Source organism: Xiphophorus couchianus, chromosome 14, assembly GCF_001444195.1.
Source record: "Xiphophorus couchianus chromosome 14, X_couchianus-1.0, whole genome shotgun sequence".
In the NCBI taxonomy this organism is placed as follows: domain Eukaryota; kingdom Metazoa; phylum Chordata; class Actinopteri; order Cyprinodontiformes; family Poeciliidae; genus Xiphophorus; species Xiphophorus couchianus.
Window position 1 is genome coordinate 15,433,635 of NC_040241.1, and position 27,738 is coordinate 15,461,372.

At 40.2% G+C, this 27,738-nt stretch overlaps 1 protein-coding gene across 9 annotated transcripts in view; it reads right to left on the minus strand.

Moving 5' to 3' along the window:
• Positions 1-431: 431 nt before the first annotated feature.
• ppargc1a (peroxisome proliferator-activated receptor gamma, coactivator 1 alpha) overlaps positions 432-27,738 on the minus strand; it is a 335,937-nt gene continuing 308,630 nt past the window's right edge. For 3 of the 9 annotated variants that reach the window (XM_028038610.1, XM_028038611.1, XM_028038613.1), the window contains exons 3-13: positions 24,784-24,978; positions 23,397-23,522; positions 20,044-21,373; positions 19,097-19,142; positions 18,822-18,895; positions 13,877-15,095; positions 10,374-10,466; positions 8,908-9,028; positions 6,542-6,663; positions 6,075-6,226; positions 432-2,564 (exon numbers count right to left, since the gene is read on the minus strand). In XM_028038610.1, coding sequence (XP_027894411.1) covers positions 2,461-2,564; positions 6,075-6,226; positions 6,542-6,663; positions 8,908-9,028; positions 10,374-10,466; positions 13,877-15,095; positions 18,822-18,895; positions 19,097-19,142; positions 20,044-21,373; positions 23,397-23,522; positions 24,784-24,978 — 3,582 coding nt within the window. In that variant the 3' untranslated portion in view covers positions 432-2,460. The remainder of the gene's footprint in view (positions 2,565-6,074; positions 6,227-6,541; positions 6,664-8,907; positions 9,029-10,373; positions 10,467-13,876; positions 15,096-18,821; positions 18,896-19,096; positions 19,143-20,043; positions 21,374-23,396; positions 23,523-24,783; positions 24,979-27,738) is intronic. The other 6 variants (XM_028038617.1, XM_028038619.1, XM_028038615.1 and 3 more) reach the window with 4 other exon arrangements.

The following is a 27,738-nucleotide window of genomic DNA, read 5'->3' on the forward strand; positions in this document are numbered from 1 at the left end:
GCTACTCTAAGCAATTTACAAAGCATTTTTACTTTTTTTTATTACAATGATTAAAGCCACATCTATGAAATGGGACACGACACCATTACCCAAACGCTATACAATCAGCAAAAAATAAAAAAAAGTTAAACATTATCATAAAAAAGGTAAAGGGCTGTATATATATATATATATATATATATATATATATATATATATATATATATATACTTCAACCAATCTTGGACTACTTGCATAAAGAAAATAGCCATTTCTTGTCTCTGCAGTCAAACTCCATAGCCTGTGATCAGCTAAGCTTTTATAGTTGGTTCTCTCATTACTTGGCTTGCGCTAAAAACAGGATATTAATTGAACCAGAAACCGCAAGGTTACCTTTCATGTCACGTTGACGGTGCTGTGATATCAGGACTTGGGGAGGGGAGGGCTGAGTTAATGGCGTAGCAGCATGTTAAAGAGTTTCTTTTGGCTTTTAGAACGACATTTAAAAAAAAAAAAAATCTGCCAGTTCAGACAGCTGACAGGAACGTATTTAAAGACTGTTAGGCTTTAAACCAGCCGCTGTCTTGAAATAGCCATGCAACACACAACAATCAGCTTCGACTGGGCACATTTTTACACACACAGGGTAGAGTTAGAGTCGGTCACGTTTGCACAGATGTCACAAGGTAATGCGTGTGTCACAATCACAGAGACTGAGCTACATCTTGAATAGGATGGGGGTGGGTTGGGGTTAGTGGAAGAGTCCTAACTACACCAGCGACTGGGTAATGGGTCATAGTCCTTAAAATCGCACAACATCAGGAGCTAAAATACAACTCTGAAAAATAATTTATTGCTTTTTTATATATGTTTTTTCTTTCATTTTTTATCATAATCGCCACTATCGTTTATCATCTTTTTATTAGTGTGAATAATATCAGTGGTATATGTGGTTTACATCAAATACAAGATCTTTATAAAATCCAGGAAAAGAAAAATTGTAAACTTTTGTTTGGCATTCACATAATCAAGCATGAGCGGAGTGATGATGGCAATTTTTAAGTTTTCGCAACAAAATTCCTGCAAAATCATTTTATTGCTTCATGTTATCTGTAACCTATTGAAAATAAGCAAACAAAAAAAAAAATTTTTAAATCTATGCTAGAGAAGAATGAGGGGCCTGACTGCCGGACTGATCAGCTTGATTGTTTCGGAAGGCATAGTAAGGTAATAGCATCCCCACCAAAGCGTTACGTATTGTACACCCTGTCCAGTGATTGCAAGTTAAATAACACAAATCAATAGACATGAGACATAAATAGGAAAAAAAAATTATTAATGAGGTACGCCATTGTAAAATGGAGTCCATAAATATACTTTGATTCAAATATTAAAATAAATACATAAATATATCTGTGCTGATTTATTGTTTTCTCTCCTATCGATGGTAATCACAGAGTCTTTAAAAACAGCAAAAAAGCAAATAGATCACGTCATGACGAGTGGTGATTAAAAATAGGGAACAATCATGAAAAAACACCTCAAAAATGCATTTTAAACTGGTTGTTTTAGGCAAAAACACTGATTGACAAACTTTATAAACACATAAAACTATACATGGTTCGCAGTTTTTTCCCCACTGAAACAAAAAAATTTAAAAAAAGAACATTTCTTCACATGCTCTTACAAAATGAGCAATCGGACATGTCTAACTTTTTTCTGTATTTTCTTTTTTTACAATCATGTCATGTCTTCTAAACATCATGTAGGTGTACAATATGTTTTACAGTATTGTAATTACTACAGATCAACATTCTGAATTAAGAAATTTTCTCTTCTTTTTTAAAAAAGGCTGCGTTTTACAGTGCATAGCTGTAACAAATAAAGAACTCTGATATGTACATAAAATAAAAATAGTCCTTTTTTTATAGCATTTGTAAATACACGGCTACATTTCTCCTTTAAAATGTAGACAACAATGTTACCCTCTGAATTTTATCTTTCCAAGATTCACTTTCAACACGTTTCTGTTTTGTAATGTAACACCAGATCCAGAATACCAGATTTAAAAGAGTAAAAGGGAAAGAAAATCAACAGTAAAAGAAAACAAATCTGGATGTTTTTACTTCATTAGAAAAAAAGAATTGTGAGTATTGTAGTGCTCGGAGAAAAGGAAATCAAAAAGTTTTTTTTTTTCCTTCTTTCAACTGATTTTACAGCTGTAGAGTGCATCCAACTGTGAGAGTTCACTGGTATTCCCAGGATGAAATGTTTCTTCCCAGCTCTTCAGCAGCTATGTTCATGTAAACTTTTATTTTTAATATATTCATTTATATCGATATAGGTCTATAGACTTATTCTCAGGTGCTCTTTGACAGAGCATAAAACTTCTGGTGGTTTCGTCGTCCAAGAAGCGAGAAACAACGTTGAGGTATAAGAAGTTCCTCTTTGTGACACAGACATCTGGCGCCACTGAGCTGGTTACCTTCTCAGGCTGCACTGGGCCTCTTTCAGCAAGCTATCAAAATCCATGGAGTCATACTTGCTCTTCGTGGAAGTCGGATCAAAGTCGTCCGAATGGGTGTCTGGAAAGGAGGCGGGGTGGGCAGAAAGGTTGTGGTTAATGTTAAGCAGAACAGCTAAACTTAGAAGTCACCTTTGGTTTTGTATCTTGATCTGATATTCTAACAGTGCTAAGCTAGCATCTTGTTTGTCCCCTGTCTTTGGTATTAAGCGAAATGCAACGGTGCAAAACTTCCACAAAATCATAAAGAGCAAGATAAAAGCCTTACTAATTTACAGGTTAATGGTCAACCTACTATATACTCTGTCTAGCCTAAAGGCTCAGACCAACTGCAGTAAAAGGGTAAAAAAAAAAGTAGTCAATCAGTAACTCTTAGTTATAGTTTCAGTGATTGAAATCTGTTACCAATACCCTCTAAAGTTTGCTCAATCAGTATGAGTATGGATTTTTGCCATTACAAAAAAATAATGCTATACACCTCACTAGAAATGACCTGCGGTTAAGTTTTAAAGCTTTACTTTGATATGCAGAAAGATTTCCTGAAGGGAGTTGGGGTTGAGTTAGTGTTAGGTTTAACCTAAGTAGCCCTTAAAACAAACATCTCTTAGCTGAAAAACCTGGCACAGAGTAGAAAAACTATCAACTTAAGGATGATAAATCCTTCTGGTTGTGCATCTGGTCTTTGGTGGATTTATATTTTACACAATACAGCTTTAGAAAACTGTTTATCTGCTGTAAGTCATTCCTTAACCTGGACCTTTATTTTTGTCCTACTTGTCCACTTTTCAAAATTTTTGAACATGCACAGCTCAGGTTTGACTACTACTTTTATTCCTTTCCTATTTCCATTTCATACCCACAAGGCTTTTACAGCCTTGTGGGTATGAAATGAAACCAAATACTTGGTTAAAGGAAAAAAAAACAAATATCTGTGATGTGGTTGGCTTTCTGTTTTGACATATTCTGAACAATTGTGATGAGAAATAATCATAAACATGGTCTAATCTAATTGATATTAGACCATGTTTCCCCTGATTGCTGTTGTGATCCACATTTAAAGTAGACAACTTACAAAATGTGAAAGATTATGACTCCCCAAATGGTTAAAAAGATGCAATACTTCATAAAAACTTGAAAAAAGTACCAAGAAATTAAGAAAGGTCAGTTAAGAAAAGCTTAGGTAGCAAAATGCAAGCCTTTTTACCCACTCATACATATGTGGAATGATAGAACACATGTTGAATATCAAGTGCAAAGTCTGGAACTTTGGCAGAAGCGACAGTATTAAACTGCATCCCTCCCTCTGCTGGTCTCCTGTATGTCCTGTTTATCTTGATCGACCTGATAATATATAAAGAGTATCTTATCTGACCCAACAGACAGCTTCACAAATGAGGCCCCTACAGGGCCCAGCAGCACACTCGGCGAGCTTTGAGAAATGGGAACGACCGTGGCAGCTACGAGACGCCAGACTTGATCTAATGCATTGGCCGAGGGCTGATTCGTGTCTCACCACACACCTTGAGGGATGAAAAATACCCAAGTGCTCTACTAAAAACTAATGGACACTGTCGCAAAGACAAAAAAAAAAAAAAAGACTTGGAAGAAGTTTGGATACATCAGTATTAGAAAATGGTCCTCTCAGTCTTTTTAACATGTGCTATCAATATGGATAGACGGAAATAGTCTGCTCTTGACAATAAGACAGTTGAATGAAGGGCTTTCCATTTCAGTAGACTGATTAGTCAATTTCAGCATAAAGCCTGTCCTCAAGGCTCTGGGATAAGCAGCCGTTTCTGTTTGTCATGTTCTCTTTAAAAAGGGTAATGGCTGGAAATGTTTGGGAATTGCAACATTTATTTAGAAAAACTCTTTCTCTTCAGTGACCCATTGACTCTCTTGAAGCAAGGTAATTTAGAATTCTGTCCTCTTGTGTTGCTGCTAAAATGTCAATACTTATCTTAGATTTCATCGCCAAATAGCAGACATGGGCTGTTATTGCTGTGCAAACACCTGAAATAGCAGGTCATGTTTCACATAAGATCTAAACCAGTTGTTTAGATACAGAAATTATTTCTATTTGCTAAATGCCAGAATAATGAAAGACAAAATTTGTTGTTACTTTCTTCAAAGTTAGAAGTTTACATATCCTATGTTGGGTTCAAGAAACCCAACAGTGTCAAATTCTACCATTCACTCAATTTTGATGCTATAAGCAGGATGGCAATGTGTCAGTCATCATACTGTTTAGGTAGGAGACAACCTCTACAACCAAAATCTCAAATAATCTTAAAGCTTCAATCTAACCAGGCAGAGGCATTAAGCCTACTAGTCCATTTTATAATTTTAGAGGTATTATTAGAAAGGTCTAAACTTAGTCTCATAGAACGTTTGAAGGTAAACCTGAAAACGTGCAAGCTCAAAGCAGTCAAAGTTAAGCCAAAAATCAGCGAACAAGTGGCAAAGATTAAAATATAATTCTGCGAAATATTCAGGAAATAAATAAAATTTCTGAATGGCAAAAAAGGTATAAAATGTCTTCCTATTATTTTATCATTTAGTAAACAGAAATAATTTTAATAATCCTAACTTAAACAGAAAGTTTCCTATGATTTATTGTGAGATCAAAGGCTACAGCTCCTTCTTTGCAGTGTATTTATATATCTGGCTTCAACAGTATCAATGGTTAGTCACTGCAGCATTATCGGAGGAGATAGAAGCAACTCAACTTTTTTCACGTGTCAAAAGTAGGGCAACATGCAAGAGGGGGGAAGCCTCGATTTCACTGATTGCTTGCATTATTTATCAAATACATCATCAAATGCATCAGTCAACCTTCTGCCATATCTATTCCAGCTAAATCTATGTTTGAATGTTTGTGTATGTTCACCCTGGGGAGTTGGATGAATAGTGCTATACTGCATTCTTCTATGAGTCCCACACAGCCTATAAAGGCGGTAGGGCGTGTGCGTAGGCAGAAGTAGCTGGGGTGGTTGTGTAAAAGAACAGCCTCTATGTCTCGTATAGAGGCTCTTACCTCCAACGGTCGACAACAGATGGACTTGAAAACTGCTGAGACCTCCTCTCACCTCCCTCCTTCTTACCTCAGCTCTTTTCTACTCTTTCTTTAATACTTTCCACTTAATTTACTTCCTCGAAACTCCTAAAGGGATTCCCATGTTCGCGCGTCTATCAGTGCATGAAGCCGCTGATGCTTTTAGGTGCCGTCTTTAACCCACTAACGTAGAGAAAGCAGAAGCATGCATCCTGTGTCTGAGTGAGTGATGGAGTACGTCTCATTTTCCTTAAGATACAGCAGCTACAAGCTGGGAGGAAATGGAGCTCCATTCTCGACATGTTCCCAGGCTGACCTTTGCCCTCACTCTGCAATTTTCAGCGTTGAAAGCCTTATGGAGATGTTCAGAGCTGAACATGGAGGGGTATGCTTGCATCTGGAAGCCTCAAGCAATTCTATTTACCCCTTACCCTCTTGTTATTTTACTGACAGCCTTCTAATTACACCGACATGCTGAATAGTTGTGCGGGGAAACCCCCAAAACGCAGCACTCACCCAAGTCTGTGTATCGTGATTTGCAGAGCTGCTTTTGTCCGTCAAAACACAACTCGAACTGAGGCTCGTTCGACCTGCGTAGGGTGTGTCCGTTCTCAAGGGCGGCAAAGGCGTCACAGGTGTAGCGGAACATGATGAAGCCGAAATTGTCCCTGGTCAAAAAATAGAGAAAGGCGACATCATGTTGCCGTAGGTCAGTAATGACCCAGCAAAAGACCTTGTCTTAGATGATGATCGTGCTATTTATATGCAAAAGAGAATCAATAAAGGTGTTGTTTTGGTACAAAGATGAGTCAGGAGAAAGTTTGGTATCGCAAAGCTCTGTCTTTGTCCCAAGCAGTGAAGTTTAGCAATCCAACTGAGTGATTATGTTTTGTTGCAAAGTCTAAAATAAATGTCCCCCTACTGATGCCAGACTACTGCTAAGATGCAAACCGATGAGAAGGGGAAAAATCCTGGAGCCTTACCCATCGTCCCTCAGGTTCACTGCACATTCTTCAATTTCCCCAAAGACTTCAAAGCGGCGCTTCAGCTCTGATCGGCTGCAGTCGGACCTCAGTCGCCCCACGTACACCACCCGTCTCTCCTCCTGCTCGTTAAAACAGAAAGACAGAGCCGGCACGAAGAGATTAGAAGATGGTGGTGGTGCTGGAGGGAGGAGAACTGTTATTTTTTTTTTCCATTTCCCCTTTTTTTTCTTCACTAGGCTTAAATGAATTGGCCTTGATCACTCCTGTGGATACCGCCGCTGACTATGGCCCCCTGTTTTCGTTCCCCCTCTCCATCTGACTGTTTGCTTCCTTATCTGATGGGCGTAGCAGTTTGGAAGCGCCTTCAATCTACCTTGACACCGCAATTCCTCTTTTCTCTCCGCAACTCATCAACCTGAGGCAGAATGATTTTTATCAAATGATGCCGCGACTTAAGTTTTGGGCTTGGTTCCTCTTTTGGTTAGTCTAAAAATAAAGCCACAGGGTGACTGAGTCATACATCAGAAAAGGCAGCTTTAGTTGCAACACAAAGAAATGCTATTTTTCATACTGGAAGGCTTTTATTATTAAAAAAATATTTGCATCCAAATAACATTAAAAGTAGCAATTTGTGGGGCAAATTTCTTGGTTTTCTCTTTGAAATCTGACTGCCATTCTAAATAATTTGATGATTAAGGGTCAGAGTAAAATGGTAGCACACTTGCATAGCGCTTAACTAGTCCAGAGAACCACAAAGAAATTTTTTCACTCATTCACACACACATTCACACACTCACCCAGTCAAGCTGCTACACGATAAGCAAAAAATTAGTTTGTCTTTGAGGATTAGAAAACTACGTAAAACATTTCTAAAAGGAAATGTTACATCATAGCAGCATTCACTGATTCTTAATTTAATAAAGTAGTCTCTTTATGAAATTATCAAAAATCATTTCATATTTTACCTAATTAATATTTATATTTTGGAATGTTAGTACCATTATGCCATTACATCAAAATGTTCAGAAACATATGCTTGAAATATGTCACCGTGTGTAATTGATATATGATAAAAACAATATATATTTTTAATTTAATTGCAGATCTAAATGCACTTCTAAAGGATATTCCGATGCATGAGATGTAACTGCTGACTGCATGAAAGGGAAAATTCAAGTTTTGAGGCATTTACTAAATAGAAAAAAACAATCTTGAGAAATTTAAGAACAAACTGTAACAGGCAGCAGTTAGTGCCTTTAATTAGTTTTAATTGCATCCTCTAATCATTTTTCTCCTGAGGCTATCGTCAGTTATATTATTTATGTATTCATTCACTTGCCCTTACTGAGGGGAGTCCAATGTGTCCAAAACAAATGTAAATCATTATATTAAACCCAAAGTTGACTTTTGTGTTGGTGGCTTTCGGCTGAGAAAGATAAAAATGAGCCACAGAGATTACTGTCCTTCTTTCTCCACTCTGTCTTATGCTTATTTTCAAAATAAAAACGAGTATTTGCTGAATTAGGGGGTTTGATGCTGACAGCTGATAAATAGGTAGCCTTTTTGTGATGGCACCCTGAAGGCTGCTTGTGTTGTGTGTGTGCATATATAAGCAAAACAAGCGGGACAGACATTTGGAAAGTTTCTTTTTTTTTCCTTGTGGCCTCCCAAAGTGTATTTGACAGCTTCAGCTCAACGGTTTTGTGAATGTTTGCATTTTGAACTCTGAAAAAAAAAATAGAAAGAAACTCAGAGCACCCTAAGCACAAACTCGGGTTACTGTATCATTTTAATGTGTGTTTTATCAACGGGCGGTAGCTGTGTCAGCCTACTGGAAAGCTGAATAATTTCCCACTGAGACAAGGAGAGGGGGGTAGATAAGGGAAAAATGTGATGTTTACTGAATCGTGATGAATTGTGAAATAGATACAGAAAAAGCGAGAAAAACTTATGAAATCTGTGGACATTCTCTCTCTTTTTTTTTTTTAAATATCCCCTCCTTTTCTTGCTGCTATTTTCACGTTGTACCCCGTGGTGTGATTAATAGGAGTCGACAGTGTTTCCAGACGGCAGAGATGTTAAAAATACGCAACCCGGAGATAAAGAGGAAGGGCCTGTCGCCTGAATCATTCAGAAACTCAGTTTGTATGTATTCTTTTCTGCAGAGAGATGCTCTGGCACATAGCACAGAGCTGGAGGCTGTCTCATCCTCAGTAATGTGTGTCTGTGGGAGGTTTCTATGGGCTGTGCCACAACACTGATTACATGTGCTCTTTTATCAATGTTGCAGGAAGATGAAGTCAAGTCAAGCTTAAAAAAAAAAAAAACAGGATATGTGACTTTAGATTTGTCAGTTGACTCACTATGGCTTTTTGCCTTTGCTTCTCCCTCTGCTCGGCCCTTTCAAACTCCCGCTTCTCATAATCCAGTCGGTACTCCTCCCTCTTAAGCCTCTCGTGCTGGTACTCCTCGTAGCTGTCGTACCTGTGCGGGAGAAAAGAAGCGAGGTGTGACATCCGTCTCGGTCCTCCCGCTGTCCCCCTACGCGTAAACAGTGGCCTTCCTATCCACGCTTATGAGGAACAATTGCCAGTATCTGACATTACACACCTGCCGACGCTAGAGAAGTTTGTCGCAAAGTGAAGGAGATGGACGTATTATTAAGATGTCTTTTCACCATCGCTGAGAAGCCTAAGCCTCCACAGGATGGGCCCGTGGGAGCGCCGGGCGAGCGGCACAGTCGGGGACCCAGGCAGCTGCAGCTGTCAGCACAACTTCACATGTCATTACTTTCTGCTTAGTTAGGGCTCCATCAAGAGGGAAAGCACTGCTTTCTCCCAACCGCCCCAGACTAGTACAAGACGTGTCCACTAAGTTTTCCACTGATGAGTGGCTCTTGGACTTGTCGGGTGTCATTAGGGACGCAGATGCCAAATCGGTTCAGAGCGCTGAGATGGGGTCAGTCTTTGCCAGTAGTTCTCTGCATATGAAATCCTAACGCTCTGCAGCGCTTCTCTGAAATCTCCAAATGCACTTAGTCGAAGACGTGGCAGCAAAAAGCTGCGAGGGTCTTCTAATGAGTGTCGCATGCATGTGCACAAGTATGATTTGGAAATCTTAAGGCACAAGAACATTAGTATTCATTCCTCATGAGTCAATAGTTTGTAAAAAACAATCTTTTACTGCAGTTAGACCTTTGGGGCTTTTTCTCTGCCAGCTTTGCACTTCTTGGCACAAGAAGCCAGCTTTACACAAGCTTTTTGGACTTTACGCTTTCCAAAAAGCGTAAGGTCAATCAGATTGGACGGAGAAGAATCTGTGAACATAAATTTTCAAGTTTAACACAATTCCTAATCAGATACAGATCTGGACTTTGGCTGGACAATTATAACACCTAAATAACCATTTTATGGTCATTTTGGTTGTATATTTAAGGTCGTTGTCCTGCTGGAAGTTGAACCTTCCCTTGCAGAATCTAATGATTTTTCTTCCAGGATTGCTGTATATTTAGCTCCATGCTTTTTTAAAATCAACTTTGGTCAACTTTCTTCTCCCTAATGAAGGGAGAATGAAGTTCTCCCTTCCTAACATGACATCTTGTTATGTTTTATAACATGATGTTACAGATTGTGTTGTGCATGCATTTAAAGTGAACAGAAGAGATAGATGTCACTGGCTGAATTTTGTCCATAATGTCACAAATCCTAGGAATTTTCTCTGGAAATTTGCACGCATTAAACATTTTTCTTTACCTGAATCACACAACTAAGCTTAAGTTAACAAAGCATATTAAACAAGAGGACTGAATAATTCATACTGAAAGAATTACCTTGGCCTGCGGCTGAGCGGAGACCGGGACTGAGGGTGAGGGCTCTTATGGAGTCTGGAGCGGACAGCGTTCAGATCTGAGCTATGATGAGACCTGAAGGTAAAGCCAGAGAAAAGCGGTAAGGATGACATTTCTTTCCACTAAAACACATTACTTTCAAATAAAATAAAGCTGCTCACTACTTTAAAGCTTTGACACCTGGGTTGATTTAATCATGCCAAACTCTTACATTTGCGTTCAACTCCTTTTAAACACCACCTAGTCTTCATGTAACTCAATAAATGTTCATCATTTATTGCCGATTTCTTTTTTTTTTTCCACAGCTGAGCTGGCTTAGATGTGTGCCTGTATCTATGTTGTATGAAGATGTGGTGAATAGTTTAGACCCTGGTGGCCTGACTGTGGAGCTTGTAAGCCTTTCTCTCCTTGAGCTCCTGGTGCTCAATTATTGAAGTGTTCCTGAAGGAGGAACACGTAAATAATAGAAAGGGAGACGTTTGGGAAGCAAAGGTGTGCTTCTTCAGACTGAAGGTATGTTAAAACAAGCTACAGCACCCAATTCTTTTGCCGGCTCTCCTGTTTTCAAGGAGCTTTCAGATAAATCCTCTTCCTTTATTGCAGTAGGTTTATCTTATTTCATCTTTAATTTGAGTACTTTCATTTAGTGGGTGGGGTGGGAGGATAAACATATTACGAAATGGCACAACTAGTGGCACCATTTCTATTTACAACCAAACAATATAAAAGAAGCATTTAAATTTTTTTATTAAAGTCAAAAGCAAAAGTTCATTAAATAATTAAAAGTTATTTAATGCTTTACCAAAGCTTGTAAAACCTTACTAAATCCATTTTTTTTGTTTTAATATTTTTATATAATTTATTACCCCAAATTGTTTTGTCCGTTCAGATTTTTTTGAATTCCAAGTTCTGTAATTAGACCAAACATCTTTCATATTCCTAAATATTTTTAAAATATTCCTATAATCATGTGCTTAATTAATACATTTTCAATAGTTTAACAGAAAAATAACCTGGATGCATTGGATTCATTTTAAAAACATTGCTACATATTTCATCCATAATAGAATGCTGCATTGTTAACAATATTAAGGACAGATTTTGTTTTGTGGCCGTTTTTGGCGATATTTTCCTCCTTCCAGAGGTTTGAGGACAGTCTTCTCTGCTCCAACACCAGGTCAACTGAGAAAGTGAGCATCTTACTATTTTAAACCTTCATTGTTTTCTGCATTACATCAGGTGTTAGGTGCAAGGTTACACAGCAGAACGAACACATGGCATTCGAGTAGGATGTGTATTGATCTTTTAAGGTCAGTAAGTTGCATCAAGAAAATAAGCTACCCTTATAAAATTGCCCATATTTACAATAAGAAGAATAATAATTAAAAGACTTAAAGTAACGGGAGCTGAGAAAGACAAGCTGTGTGCTGACTGGATCTCACTGTTGTAAGAACTGCACCAAAAAAAGATTATCATGGCTTTGTAGCTTGGATTGTTAATAAATCTAGAGGGCAAGGTATACCAATGAACACTAATCCAAGAGCACTGTTTTCCTGCTGTCAAATGACTTTTTTTTTCTCAACTCCAACCCTGTCTGTGTCAGATTTTGATCGGATGCCTCGAGGCTATTACAGTATAATTTACAAGCAAGTTGGTGTAGGATGAAGAGCAAGGGTCTGAACAAGATAAAGTGATTCTATTGGCTCTGCGGAGTAAACTGACCTTTCAGTAATCATGCAAACAAAGTGAGTCACTGCAGCAGAGTCCACCACTGTGAGTCACTCAATGAAGCACTGCTGACAAACTCAATTTATTCATATTATTCTCAGTCGCAAGTTTCTGCCTCTGTTTTGCTACCAAAAAAAAAGAAAACCCTCCCTCGGCACTGATCAAAGAGAAACATGGGTAACGTAGTTCTCACAGAGGGATATGATGATGGGGATCTCTTTTGAGAGAGGGTGTTGAGACCAAATTCTCACAGACTGGATTTGGCTTTTATCTCCGGGGATGTAAAAGAGGAAGGTTTTTGCCACGCAATAAAAACAACAGCTGCCTCTTAAAACAATAGACCTGGCATCAGATGGAAAGAAAAAAATATATATATAAATAAATAAATTCATGAAAAATAGGAGCAGGGGGAGATAGTGTGTAAAGAGGGAGTGTACAAGAGAGAATAAAAAAAAACCACCCTGCATAAAGATGAAAACTCATTCTCTTGATAAGTTCAGAGCACCTTTCATGTTCTCATTTCATTCATTTTTGTTCATTTGTGACTCTGTTTAGTGAGATTTTTTTAACTGATATTTTAAAATCAGATCCAAGAAGAGCCTACTAGTTAGTTGGTTTTTCAGTAGCTTTCTCAACAACACCGAGGTGCTATGTCATGAAAGTAAATCACAAGCTGATGGTAAAATCTCAGTTTTCTATCTTGGCTGAGGAGCTGAAGAATTTGTTAAAAAACAAATAGCTTAAGCCAACACAAAGCTTGCGTCATCAGTAGCCTCACACCAGAAAATGCCCCCAGACAAGAGTAAGAGACTTTACAGTGAAATTATGACCAATCTGATCCAATATTGATATTAGAATTGAATGGGATGTTATTTTTTATTAGCCTCAAGTCACAGAACCGCACTCCATGGTACTTTGTTGGAGCATGTTATATTGTAATTAATTTTACTCTGCAATATGAATGAGCCAGACACTCACCACTATCACAGTGTGAATGGGTGAATGACTGACCATAGTGTAAAGTGATTTGGAGTCCTTTGGACTACAAAAAGCACAACACCACTACAGTCCATTTATACGGAAATGAAAAACAAAAACTGAATCTACTTAAGTCTCTACAAAATAAAAAAGCCAGTGTTACAAGAAGACTTTCTTTGACCAGTCCTGCCTTGAAGTCCATCAGACAGAGCTTTTTAAAACCCTGGATGAAGGGCTTTATTGTTTTGCCAAAGCATAGTATTAAGGAGTAACATAACAGAAATAATTACGCCTCTGCCAGAACTCAAAACCACGGGGAAAAAGAAACAAATTTATAAGTGCTCAAATTTAAGACTTACATGAAGATAATTTTTAAAAAGTTTGGAAATATGGGTGTATTCAAGGCTTTTTAAAATTTGTATTAAAAATTTTAAGACAATGTGACACCTTTGGTCTGCTTAAATATGCCACACCATTACCAAAAACAATTTACCAGTAAAATCATTTTGCATTGAACAATGTCAGAATCAATAAATGTTTAAATTCAGATATCAGATTAACAATCAAAATATCTTGGATGTTGGCAATTATGCTTTGTACATTTGAATTTTTACTCCAACCCAGTTGGTTGACCTGCGGAGCTATTCGATGGTCAGAATCCTGGATGCAGACAACGTTTAAAATGACTACTTTTCCTTCAACAAGGAATGAAGAAAAGTGGTTGAGTGATTTTCAAATATTTCTACTTTTAAGAAGATGGAAACTGAAAAACAACTTACCAAGAGGAGGGACGTCTGTCTGGTGAGCTGGACAGAGAGCGCCTGCGGTATCGTGATGAGGAGCTGCGGGAGCCAGAGTGGGACCGTGAACGGGAACGGGACCCGCTGCTGGTCCAGCAGAACGGTCGACTAGGTGACAGGAGAAGGGAGGACGGTGGAGAGATGGAGCCTCGTGAAGGGGAGCAAGTGGATGGTGGGGAACAGGAGGGAGAATGGGGAGAGCAGTCAAAGAGTAGGTCCAGAGGGGTGCCCTCCCATGGAAAGATGAAGCGACTCTCACGGCCATCATCCAGCTCCAGCTCATTATGAAAGGACAGAAACCCTGGGTGCAGGTAGCTGGATCCAGACAGTCTCTGGGAGTAAAAGTGTATCTCTCCCCCCTCAGGGGACAGGGGTGTTGTAGGCTTGTTTGGTTTACTGCTATCGTCTCTCTCCTGCTCACCCTGAGTATAGAGGGCTTGCAGGGGAGGGCCAAAGTGCTTGTTGAGTTCTGCTCTGATTTCCTGGTCGCACAGGGGCTTCCGGCTGGTGGCAGAAAGTTGCAGTTGGTCCCTAACAGCAGTGCCCCCCTGTGTGGGTATCTGAGTGGTTTGTGGAAGGGTACGCTCCCCTAACCCCCTGACACGGCAAGCATCTCCATCCACGGGGACACATTTCTGCTCTTTAGTCAAATGACTAAGAGAGGATGATGATGTAGAACAAGAAGATGATAGAAACGATGTTGACATGACTGAGTCCATACATTCGACATGCCTGTTCTCCACCTTGCCAGTGGAGGTGGCACCTGGGGTGAATGTCATTTCCAAAGATGTAGCCATGGAAACAGCGGATATGCCCCCATCCATCTTACAAGCAGCCAGTGCCTGGCAATAGTCATGGTCGCTGTGGCCATCCTGCCCAGTGGCCCGCTTGTTGTTGCCAGTGCTGCAGTGCCCCTCAAGGCCGCCCCCCAGTGCACGTCGAGCGATGGCGTAAGGGAGGGCGGTGGATGCTTTGCTTAGCTGCGCATAGAGCTCAGTCTGTTCGGGACCCTTCCTGGCAGGGCCCCTGGCTGAGGCACCTGGGGCCGGGGCCAAAGCGCCGGCGCCCAACTCACTCAGCCTGGCTCTTTTGCATGTCAAGGCAGAGGAGCAACATGAGGACAACTTGGTTTTCAGAGATGCTTTGAAAGGATTCTCTTGACTGGCTTTGTGTGGGGGCGTGGTAGGTGGTGTCAGACCTGAGAGGGCAAGGAAGACAGACAGAGTGGTTGGGTGGGTGTAATGAAATGCAAATCATATTGTAATCCTCACCAGGCACCACTCCCTCCCTTCATGTCTCACTCATCTATAAAATCCCAGGTCAGTTTATAGACAGTGGACACAGATACATGTCTGATTAAAATATTCACTTTCACTTGGTCTAATCCTATTTTATTGCAATCTTGACAGATTAATGTAATGCTCTGTGTAACTTAATATGGATGTCTTGCCATTCTCCTTGTCTCCGACCTTGAAAAGATCCATTTTCATGTAAAAAACAATCTTGCCCACAAGAAATTTAATGCATCTAATGGAAAATATAAAAAAAACCCATACAAAAAGTCACTGAAGTCAAAAAGACCCCTCACTAAAATGATGTTACACATGTTTTGAGTTTACCCTTCAATACAGTTTGGAGGACAATGAACGTCTCTTTCTTTTATCCACATTTTGGCATTCTTCGAGATGTCCAAATGGCAAGATGCTACGTCGTTGAGGCAATAGAGGAAGTGATGGTTGGGTTGACATTCTTTTCTACTGCTCATACCCAACATTCCCCCATCGCTCCCCTTTTCCTCCTACAGATTTACAACCAGACAGATGGCAGTTATATGAGAAGTCCTGAGATGAGCCCACTTTATAGCTTTGTTACTGCGCTCGCACAAACAGACACTGCCATTACTTTCGTTCCCCTCATTCCCGCCTCTTTTTTCAGTCTCCTTCTTTCTCTAGTTCAGTCTTTTCCGTCTTCCTTGTGTCTGCCATCTTCCGCTAGATCAATCTCCATTTCCCTCCCTTCTGTGTCATTCTTCATCTTCCCCTGTTTCTGTCTCACACAGAACAAATGTGCCCACACACACAGGCGCACTTGTCACTAACAGTCTGACTGGAGTCAAACTCAGGCACTTTGAAACACCTACACTCTTTCCACCCCTCCTTGTTTGCCATTGCTATAGAGCACACCATTCTTCCCCTACCAGTGGATTCCTATCAAATGACAGCTATTAGTATCAAATCCAGTGTTAGAATATGCACCAGTCAGATGTCTTGTTGAAGAGAAGGTAGGAGCTGGAGACAAAAATGAGAGTGTTTTTAAAGTAGCATGCTGTGTTTGGGAGCTAGACAACTACCAAAGTCCTAAATGTCTATATATGATTTCGGACTGAAAGCACCCATGCTCTCCACAGGCCCTTTTCCCATCCATTTTTCCTATGGTGATTTCATCATGCATGAAATCACCATCTTTCACTGCAAAAAAGCTCAAACTCAGTCAGATTGGAATGACAGCATCTATAAAGAAAGGATTCAAACTAATACTCTCTAGAAAACCATTGAGCTCTTTACAGAACGGTTGTTTTTAAAGTCACTTCTGTCACTTAAAATACCAATAAATGCAGTAAAGTTTGTGATTGTAACGCCACAAACTATGAAGCAATTTTTGTGATTCTAAATACCTTTGGAAGTACAGGGAGAACAGAGAGTAGGTGTTAGAGAATGACTGAAAAACTTCTGCTTCACCAATGAAGCACCATCTGTCCAAACAAATTTCTGCATGGGATCATAAACTAGGAGCCATTAGCAATAGGGTGCCAGAAATAAATCAAAGTTACACAAATTTGTGCCTCTCAGTCAAACCTGCTAATGATGGATGATCTGTGGGACACAAACACCAATCATGCAGAGAGTGGTGAAAGAATTATGAAATAAGTGAGCGAGACTGGCAAGAAAGCCGTAAATCGCAAGGAGACCACAAAGCCGACATCAACTCCAGGCTTAAAGAGTTGATCCCGAAGTAAACTAAACAAATAGCGACACAGATAACAGCTAAATGTCTTGTGCTACAGTAAATAAAGACATCACAGCAGTACAAAGAACAACTTTCAGTTGGATGAGGTTAGACTTGAAAAGTAGGACTCTAGTGGATCTTCAATGCCTTTTTCTGGTCTACAGAGTAGCTCTCCGAGAAGGGTCAAACAACCATGCTGACTGTAAATGTTTTTATTTGATTTGAAATGTGAAAATAACAATTTTATTCTTTACAACAGCAATGTCAACTTTTTTAGTAGTTCTCTGAATATTGCATCAGTGGCTGGTTGTTTTGCTGTGAAAGTGGAAGCATGTACCCATCTAAACTCCATCTGATTATCTGTAACACCACCATTATCTCTATTGTGGTGGAATGCTACTCTAAATCTGCAAGGCACATGTAGGAGCTTACACTCGTGCTTCACTGGGATCTACATCCATCTGTCTCATATACCAGCTAATCTCTAACTACGAAATGGGCCTCAGTAACCCTGAGCTCTCCGGACTAATGACTTTTCCTGCTAATATTCAATCTCAAAATTTGCACGGGACTTAAAAAGAGAGTCAGGTGAAGGGCTTTATTTTAATAACGGCTGTAAAAAATGGATGTGTGGAACGCAATGACCGTACATATTTGGCTGCGGGTCAACAAATTTGCCCACGTGCAATAAAATGAGAGGAAATATTAACTGAGCTTGATTGCTGCCAGAGCTTAAGGACTCCTGCCCTTATGCTCCCTCTAGGTCTCCATGGAAATCACATTTGACCCTGAGAGCTTATCTACACAAAGGGTTAAACAACACTTGAAACCAGAGCCAGAAAAACACACCTCTCGGGGGGGTGGAGAGGTTAAATTACTGTCCCCTGCAAGTAGAAGGTCCAATGGACACACATGAGGCTAATACAAGGATCACTTTCTCTGCTTGTAAATGAATATCTAAGGAGACCAGTGTTAGAGGCTAAAGGGCAATCCTTTTTTATTTTCACTGACCTTAGATAATTAATCTCAAATAATTGTGTGATTGTTACTAAAACAATTCTAATAACCTGATAAAGAAATGGATGACTCCCAGTTTGGAAGCATTACTTTGATTTTATTGCAACTGAAAGATGCCAAACAACGCTTCCGGCAATGAGACACAAGTGTCCCCAAAAATATAACAGAACCAAAGACTTTATAAATGACTCCCAAAGAGATTGCTTGTTGAAAAAGACTGTGATTATGCTGTTTAATACATGCATTTCAATTGCCTGATTTATAGTGTTAAGACAAAAGTATTTACACCCCATAAACTTTTTAAAGTGTTACGTTCCAGCAATACACCTTAGTGTATTTACTGGGATTTAATGTAACAGAATAACATGTCATGTTGAGGGGAAAGGACACCAATAACTATTTTTAAATAATCAAAGCTTAAACGTCGGCCTGCTAGTGCAAAAAAGGACTCCACATTTAACAAACATTTCAAAACAATGCCTCATTTTCTTTCCATTCCACAATAATGCACTACTTGGCATTAGATATCCACATTGAATCATTAAAATTATTAAAATATGCTGAAGTTTATGGACATCATTTCCCATCGTGAAAACTTAATATTGTTCAAGATGATATTAGAGTCAGATAATGAAAAAGCTTATAACATCTTCAGATAAAAAGAGAGTTAGGGAAGTTTTTGCTAATAAATCATGCAGAGATTTGAAAGACAATCAATACTTGTGCCTATATAAAGACTTTCTTTGTCTTTCACCTTGAACTTTAATCTGAGCTATGAAGGACAACAAGAAAAGCTACTATTAACCCCTCCCTATCCACAAGACGCTTGGAAAGAATTAGTACTATTGGTGGTTTATCTAATAGTCAAATATATTTTAGGTAAGCAGAAAAACATGCTCACCTGGGGTTCCAGCAATCTCCACACTTAATGTGCGTTCAATGGTTTTGTTCTCAAAGGGTGATCCTTTGTGGTCACTGAAAGACAAAACAAATCCAATAATTTAAAGCCACAGATGAAAGACTGAAGTTTTCTGTGATCTAAAAAAATGGAAATGAGTCACAAAAAATGCCTCAGCTCGAATTCTAATTTATATAATTTCTTCTGGCTTCGTCTTTGTGTTCTAATTTGTTGCTGCTCTTTAGCCTAGAATAATTGGAAAAACTTCACACACTTACTTTGGAGACTCTGGGGTCAAAGGAAGTGGCAAGGTGGTTGGTTTGGCTGCAGAACACAAAGGAGCATGGGTAATTATTGATCTAGGTATGACAATCACGGCAGAAGAGACAAGGTCCATATTCTGCAACATTTAATCTCAAATTGGTGCAACAAATACAATTATTACTACAAAAAACACCCATTTCTGCTTCAATTGATGTTATGCTTTTTAAATTGACCCCATTTTAACAATTTACTCTCTCTGAATGTATATCTATATATCTACTGTATATATATATATATATGTATGTGCTATTTAATCTGTGAGGCAGGATGGAGTGATGGCATCTACACACAAACAGACTGCGTTTGACAACAAACAGATCATAATGGAGTAAAAAACATACAGAGACAATGCTACAAACAAAACACGTGACAGTGGGTGAGCCCCTCCCTGGACAAGAAAAATAAAGTCATGATTGCATGCACCAACAGCAGAGGAGGGGGAAAAAAGAAAGAAAGAAAGGAGAGTCAAGGAAGCTTGTGCAGTTGCCCGAGGCTTTGGCCGACTTGTGCTCCAGCTAAGAGAATGTGGCTTTGGTGGCACGATGCTAAACAGCAGCGTCTGGATAATTGAGTCTAAATGTACATATTCATCACTCTCAGCTCAATCAGCCAAAGGTAGTTCAAGAACTGACTTATTAAAAACAGGATGTACAGCAGCAAGACAAGGCTCACCCCTTCTCCCATTTTTTTCTCCCTAAGATGCCTCTGGGACTAGCAAAAGCATTGGAGAGCAGGCTGTTTCACTGTCATTGGTGTGTGTGTCCGCTGTTAGATTTAAATTAGGCTACAGGTTAGTTATGAAATCAAACTCGGAAGTGGTTAGAGCAGCAGAAGGAGAAGAAAGAGCAGGAGATCATAAGGCCAGAGGTAGGGGAGGGAGGGGGGATGCAGTCATGATTACCTAACAACAGGTGGCCCTGGTCATCGGGGTGCTCGCTGAGTGCCTGCCTGTGTGGGGGCCCTTGCCCTTGTATGATGCAGGGAGGGGAGGGCTCTGCAATGCTAGTATCTGGGAGGAGAGGGCTTGGTGGGCCCTGTGAGAGCACCACGGCAGGGCTGCCTATGACATGGTTATCATCATCATCAACAACAACACCATCACCATCATCATCATGGTCAACATCCTCCCCAAAGCCTCTCTGATCTGGCCACCCCAGCTCTTGTCCAAAGCCCAAATCTAGATCTGGATTTGGCTGATTAACCCAGTTCTGTAGGTCTAAGGTAATAGGTAATAATGGGGGTCCGGAATTAGTTTCCTCAGCCAGGTTTATATAAGCAGAGATATCTTTATCCTCCTTCTCTTGTGCTTTGAACAAAGTCTTTGCTGGGCTCTTAGATCTCTTACTTGCCGATTTGCTTCTAGCACTCCCTGAAGGACTAATTGAGAGTTGGTGTAGTTGGGCCAGAAATTGAGTGGGCCTCTGTTTGGAGGTGAGTAGCTGGCTAAGTAAAGGGTGTCCCGGCTTAGCATCTCTTTTCTTAATCTTTACCGTGATGTGCCTTTGCGGCGCACTGCTGGCACCGCCGCTGCTGCTACGGCCTTGTCTGCCAAAGCCTTGCCTAGCCTGAGTGGCGCCTGCAGCCTCTCGGCAATGCTCACAGCTGTGACTCACCTCTCGGGGAGGGAGGGAATAAGAATGCATATACCTAATGAACCTAGCGGCGGCCAGGCGGCCAACATCGCCTGGCGGCCTTCCTTCTTCATTGGGCGGCCCGTGCTCCTGTTTGGGGCGAGCATGGCCACAGGTGTAGGTTCTGCGACCAACAGGAACAGAGGCACCCTCCGAATCCTCAACCCCGTCATCGTGAGAGCAACGCTGCCACTTCCCAGCCCCATGACCAGCCACAATACACTCGCCTGCAGCCCGGCTCTCACCTCGCTGGTGATGCTGCTGCGGCGACTGCTGCTGCTGCTGTTGTTGTGATGACACAGCCGACTTCTTCTTGGAGGTGGTGGACGAAGAGGAGGAAGAAGTGGAAGACAGGGAGGAGAACGAAGAGGTGGATGACGAGGATGGCGATGAGGACGAGGATGAGGCACTGAGACCCAGGCTACTCTTGTCCCTGCTACTGGGACCCCCCCAGGCGCTCTTGGCATCGCTGGCTTTGGTGTGTAGCAGGATGTCATCAGTGGCTGTTAGGTATTTGAGCAGCTCAGTGCAAGGTCGCCTCACCGGGCGGTTCTGTTGGCCGGAGCCCCCTCTTGCTTTGCCGTTCCAGGGGTTCTCCGTCTGAGCAAAACAGGAAAAAAGTAATACAGTCACTAAGTTTGACTATCTTTGTTACAGACTGCTGACCCACATTTTATAATACCTTGTGAATGAATTTAAATTGAACTTTTCCATTTTATCATGTCACAAACAGCAATGTATTTTTACTGCGATAATGACAGACCAGCACAAAAAGGCTCATAATTGTGAAATGGAAGGGACCTGCCATGCATTTGCAGTTATACCCCGGAGTAAATGCTTTCTAGAACCAACTTCTCCTGCGATTACAAATACAGTCTTGCTGGACAGATCATTCTGTCACATTTGTTATTGCAAAACAGCTCAAGCTCAGTTTACAGATGGAAAGCATTTGTACAGCATCCCTGTTCAATTCTTGCCACATATCCTGAACTGGACGTAGATCTCGATATATGAATATGCTTTGATCTAAACAAGAGGCACTCAAGTGCAGTCATCGAGAGGTACTGTCCTGTCTCTTTTAGATGTCTCCCTTCATGAACACACCTTAATCAGATGAATGGCTTATTACTAGGCCTTTGCAGAGCTGATTGGCATGGTGATGAGGGATTTAAGCCATTTGTTTCAGGTGTGATGGAGCAGGGAGAGTTGAAGGATGATAGTGCTCAAGGACTGAACTTAGGCACCGTGATCTATATCACTGCATTGTGGTTCTGGATGTATGTTTGGGGTTGCTGTCCTAACCTCTAAGTGGTTCTCTCTGATTTCCTCTATTTTGCCTCATCCATTTTTCTATCAGCTCTGACCAGCCAGCTCTACCTGAATAAAGGAAAACATGTCCACAGCGCAATGCTGCTACTGCTATGGTGTGTTAAGGGTGATGCTACATGTTTGTTTTACATCACTGCTGGTATTTTACAAATAAGTTCAGTTTTTCAGTTTGCTGTGTCCCCTACACAGGTTGTGGAAACCTGCAAATGGGTCTCCTTATAAGTTTCTTTAAAAGGGGCTTTCTTCTTAGTTTGTATATGTCCTCCACATAAAATCCCAGTAAAAAAAACAAAGAAAAACTTTAAGTCCAAGGGTGTGAAATGTCAAAATGTAAAAAGTTCAAGCTGTGCAACTATATCTCTAAGGTACGGTATATTTAGCTAGTTAGTTATTTGGCAAAAGTATAAGAGAAAAATAAGAGATGGGCAAGACAGTAAGACTGACAAGTGAGTAACAACCACAGTGCAGCATTGGTCCAGAAGTCTCAAAGGTGATGGTGGGAGGGCTTTCTGCCCATCATCCTAATTGGTAGGCCCCCCTAAGCATCACCACGCCACTCTGTACGCACACCATGTCCTCTGGGAGTCCTCTATCTGCTCCAGAAAGAGATGACTCAAAGGCAAGGTATGAAAATAGACTCAAATAAAGAAGATTGACTCACTCGACATGGAAATATTGTCCACAGATCACACACTAATCAGTCTGCTATTTATCTACCACACTATGATCTGATGCACATATTTGTTTTACTAGTTTGGACATTTTAGACATTGCACATTTTAATTTTAAACATGAAGCACAGTGAGAGTTGTTTTCTCCTCATCCACAGCCGTATAATGATTCGGGTAACTGTTATAACCAAATTATCGTGGGCAAAAGCAAAAGGTTTTAGGATCAAATAAAGAGTTAGATTTTTTTTACCCTGTCATCTGAAGACATCAAGCTCACAAGAGTGCCAGTTTTTCTTTTTTCTTTCCTTTTTTTTTTAGCAGGCACTATACCAAGACATGTAAGTGTTGGAGCTAATGAGTCAACAGTGCTGATGCCTCACATGGAAAGCCCAACAGCAATCAGCCTGTTTTCATTACGAGCCCGGCCTCCTGGGATAGTAGGCTCCTAAACCAGTAGCCTAACATCTTCTAAAGCGGCCACCGAAACAGAAAATATGTGAAAGGGACAGACAGGGACCAGAATCAGAAAAAAATATGTTGTGCACAAGTCTGAAAGAGAAAAACAGCAGAAAGCCAATATGTGGATTTTATGTTTGCGTGTGTGTGTCTGTGTGTGTCCCCACCTTGACGACGGCAGGTGGTGGTCTGATCCGGTGGTTGCTGCTGGCTGCATGGTTCTGTGCCTTGCCACCTGTGTATTGATTATAGCTGAGCTGGGAGTTTGCGGGCGCCAGAAGGAGCTTCTTCAGCTGCAAATGGACCCAAACAGAACCAGAAGGTAGGGAGAAGAAGGAGAAAGAGAGAGACACAGGCAGACACATTATGACACATTTAAAAGCCCAGATAGTTGTAAGGAGTTTATAGTATGTGACATAACAACAACAGAGTACTTTTCCTTTCTCAGGTGTTTTGGTGTCCGCATAACCAGGCTGTTCTAATGTGATTGAATAAACACACCCAGGCATTTGGAAGGGGACCGGCATGGAATAAAATTAACCATAAACACAAAATAACATAACATTTTCAGTCAAAAGCATAAAAAGCTGGCCATGAGTGCAAATTACAGGCCAGATAGATATTCTTTATGTGCAAAAGTTTGGATTATTTTTCTCCAATAGATGCATGTTTGAGGATCAGCTAGAAAAATATGATATGGGATTGATTTCTGCTTTCACTTATTTCCAATATTTAACCACTCCACTTATAGTCCTTTAGCTGTGTGTCAGTCACAGGAGTTCCGTGTCATAGGGTTCACACATTGAACAGCGACAACAATAGCATTAGTATGTAATTTGCACTAAGCAGGAAACATTCTTACCCATTTTTTTTCTCCTCACTGAACACATGAACATTTAACAAAGTGTATCTTTAACACTGATTCCAGCAGACAAATGACCACTTTTGGAGTTCAAACTTGTTAAAAGGTCCTACCTGGTATCTGCTGTGTACTAGCAAAATGTAAGTAATCTCTATTACTTGGTTTCTATGTATTTTCCAAGTTAGTAGACCACACTTTTCTGGGCTAATGCTTTAAATATTCACATTTTGATTCACAAGTATTTGTTCATGGATAAATATAAAGGTGATTGTGAACTCTTGCTACACAGTGGAACCTGCAGGCTGCGAGGAAGGATGGGTGAATGGACGGAAGTCAAAAAACCATGAACAATGGATGGATGGACTGATCGGTGGACAGATGCAAAGATATAGGAATTGATGGGTGAACAAAAAAGGGATGAATGAATGGATACAACAAACGTGACATCTGTGTGGATGGATAGATGGACGATGAGATGTATGGGATCAGTGGAAGAAGAAATAAAGTCTAGAACTACAACCAGTTGTTTTTACTCTATTCCAACATATAGCTTGACATGGAAACCTATTTTTTAAAATCTCAAACATTACAAGGCTATTTCAAGACTACGTAAGAACCCTGGTACTCAAAATTAATATAACTGGAAAAAAAAACTGCACTTCAGAATGAAGACAAGTTCAAGATTGTTTTACCAAAGAAGGCTCCTCGGGCTCTGGGGTGTGAGGTGAGGCGTCTGGGGAGGAGGGACAGCTCCGGTCACTGGCATTGGTCACGTCCCCATCTGCCAGGGCCTCAAACGAAGGCAATCCGTCCTCATCCACCGGGATGCTGTCCAGGGTCTCTGTAAGCACTGCCAGTAAGTTGGCCTCATTTTCTTCATCTATCTTCTTAGAAAGGGGGAAAAGGAAGAAGGCAGGGACAAAACACAGAAAGACAAGAAATATAGGGCATGTTAGTCAAGAGAAGTTGCATCTATTTTTTTTCTTCTTTAGAGTGGGGTAAGGGCATCGGTTGCACGCACTTAGGCTTTCACTGTTAATATCTTTTGCAACAGCTGTTTTATTCTGGCAGGATTCAGAGCAACAAAATCTCCCTGCGTGCATCTGATTCAAGTGTGTCCTCATATTTTAAGCAAGCAGCTTACTGCACCGAAATAATATGTCCAAGAGAGAAACCTTTACTGGGGCTGACAGGAAGAAGATAGGGTTTTGGTTCTGGTCTAGAGAGCTTTAGTTCTGCAAAGGAACAAATAAGCAGAAGTGGTCCCCACTCTTTCTAGAAAATACAGAATTGGATTACAACAAAGTTGCAAGCGACCTTCTAATGCTAAGCAAACAGCGTTAAGCTTAAACTGCTCTGACAGTAGAATACTCAAGGAATTACCATTAATGTTTCTCAAAAAATAAAGCTTTTTTTTTTTCCACTCTGATCTGCTTTGACCAAGGGCGTATACAGAATGACTTTAAAAGGTGTGGCCAGGTGGGGAACACTGATAAGCTTCGAAACTGAAAGCCAATAAAATTTAAAGGTTTTTATATTACCATAATGAATGTTAGAGTGGGCAATTATTCTTGATACATACAGTACTGTGCTATATAGAATGAAACAAATGACAAACACGAGTAAGTAACTTAGATTGAATTCATTTTTTTGTATATAATGCTAATTCACAATATGTTATCTTAAAGAAGTACAAGAGTCACTTCAATCTAATCACTATTACATTCCTACTTGTTCTAGTAATCAAACATTGATTTAAGTTCAGTTCATTATTCAAATTAAGATATAATTGGAATAATTCAAAGGAAATCTATCTAAGGAATCCAGCAGATTACATGGAGTCATTAACCTGCAGCCCTTGTAAGTCAAAAGAGTAAATAAGTAAACAACTAATTCAGTGAATAAATAAATAAATGTTGACAGTAGAGATACATAGAAAACATGTCAGGTAACAGTTAGAAAACTTAGAAATCCAGTCTATTCCTGATCAGTGAACACACCATAACAAAGTGCCACTAGACCCTGCGACCCACAAGGAAGTTGGTCATTTTCAGAGTCAAAAGTTTAAAAATAAAGTGAAAAGAAGCACAAAAGCTGTAAGAACCTATTAAGAATGTAGGTTATTGATTCTGGCTGTTAGAACACAAAGCAAGACTTTGTTGACTGTTGGTTGTTTCGTTTCTTTGACATTTTTTGTAGCGCTTTGGTATATGAAAAGGAGCCTGCATTAGGCTATTCAGTTAAATTGACCCCACGCTGACTTATGCAACGTATAACTGTCAACCTCCATCTGTCATGAAACACAATGCATTTGGACAAGCTGGATGCTTTTTTAAAATCTCCAGCCATATTTTTTAGCACATTTTGGTTTACATCAAACAGAAAATACTCAAAGGAGAAATTCAGTAGATAATATTTCAGTAATCCCAGAGTAGTATTTACTGATCTAGTCCTTGTTATAAAAGGTCTTAAAACCACTGGAAAACACAAAGGCTGATATTTGTAATAAGTTTTGCTCATCCAGGCCAACTTCGAAACTTTTAAACCAGTCTGTTTTAAATCAGTTAAAGCAGTTCCAACACACTCATGTTGGAAAACTGCCTGTGGTCCTACTATAAACAATAATTTCTATAATGACTATAAATAAATAAATAAATAAATAGAGACCTTAAAGATAAATTGGAATCAGCTAAAACCAATATTGACATATTATACTGATGCCTAGACAGCAGTGGACCACTGCGATGGGGTCTCTACTGGCTTCCTACCTAATACTCACCCTCTCTGGTTCAACAGACATATAACATCAATGTCATCATTACAGCATGATTATTAGTTAACAGCTTAAATTGTGATGAATGTGAAACTAACTCTTATCAAGTGGATGCAGAATAAGAAATATAAGACAGAACATGTGCAAAATATGCAGATTCCTATTAACAGTGACAGGAGTGGAGCTTGTAGGGAGTGTGTGTTTGCGTGTGTGTGCATTGCCCTGTCCTGTTTACAACCAGTGCAAGTTCCAGGGCCACAAAAACCCAGGGGCTGGGGGTGGGGGAAGACTTCAAGAGAATGGAAAGATAAACAGTATTTTTGCCCTGGGACGTTCTGTTGTCAGCTGTATGGGAACAAATCCCTTTATGCAGGATTATCGTCACTCGTGACGACTTGTGGCCATCGCTACACCACAGGGAAAGGTGGGGCAGCAGGTTCCCAGACGCAAAATGAGAATCTTACAAAGCAGCACTAAGGCAATGTTACTAATCAGAAAGCAGGCTAAATTATACTCTCTGTGTTACTTAACATTGTTATTCAAAAGCTCATTGAGCAAATCTTTTCCTAACAACGTAAACAGTCAGTTATTATTAAAAAATGATAGAGAGGACATATTTCACAGAGATAACATGGCGTACTGGGGCCATGCTGCATTGGCAAGCTAATGCCTTGCAGGAAATTGCTCTGTATGAGGTGGCATGCTGTTTAATTACTTGCAAGAAGCTTTAAAATTCACTGTGCTGGAACACAGTGCTACCGAATCCCTCACCGTTTCTTCTGATCCCCAAATCATTACCTGAGCACTAAGCGAGCCGGTATTACCTGCTGATAAGGCCCGGGCCTCGGCTTAGTAAAAACAGACATCCTACTGC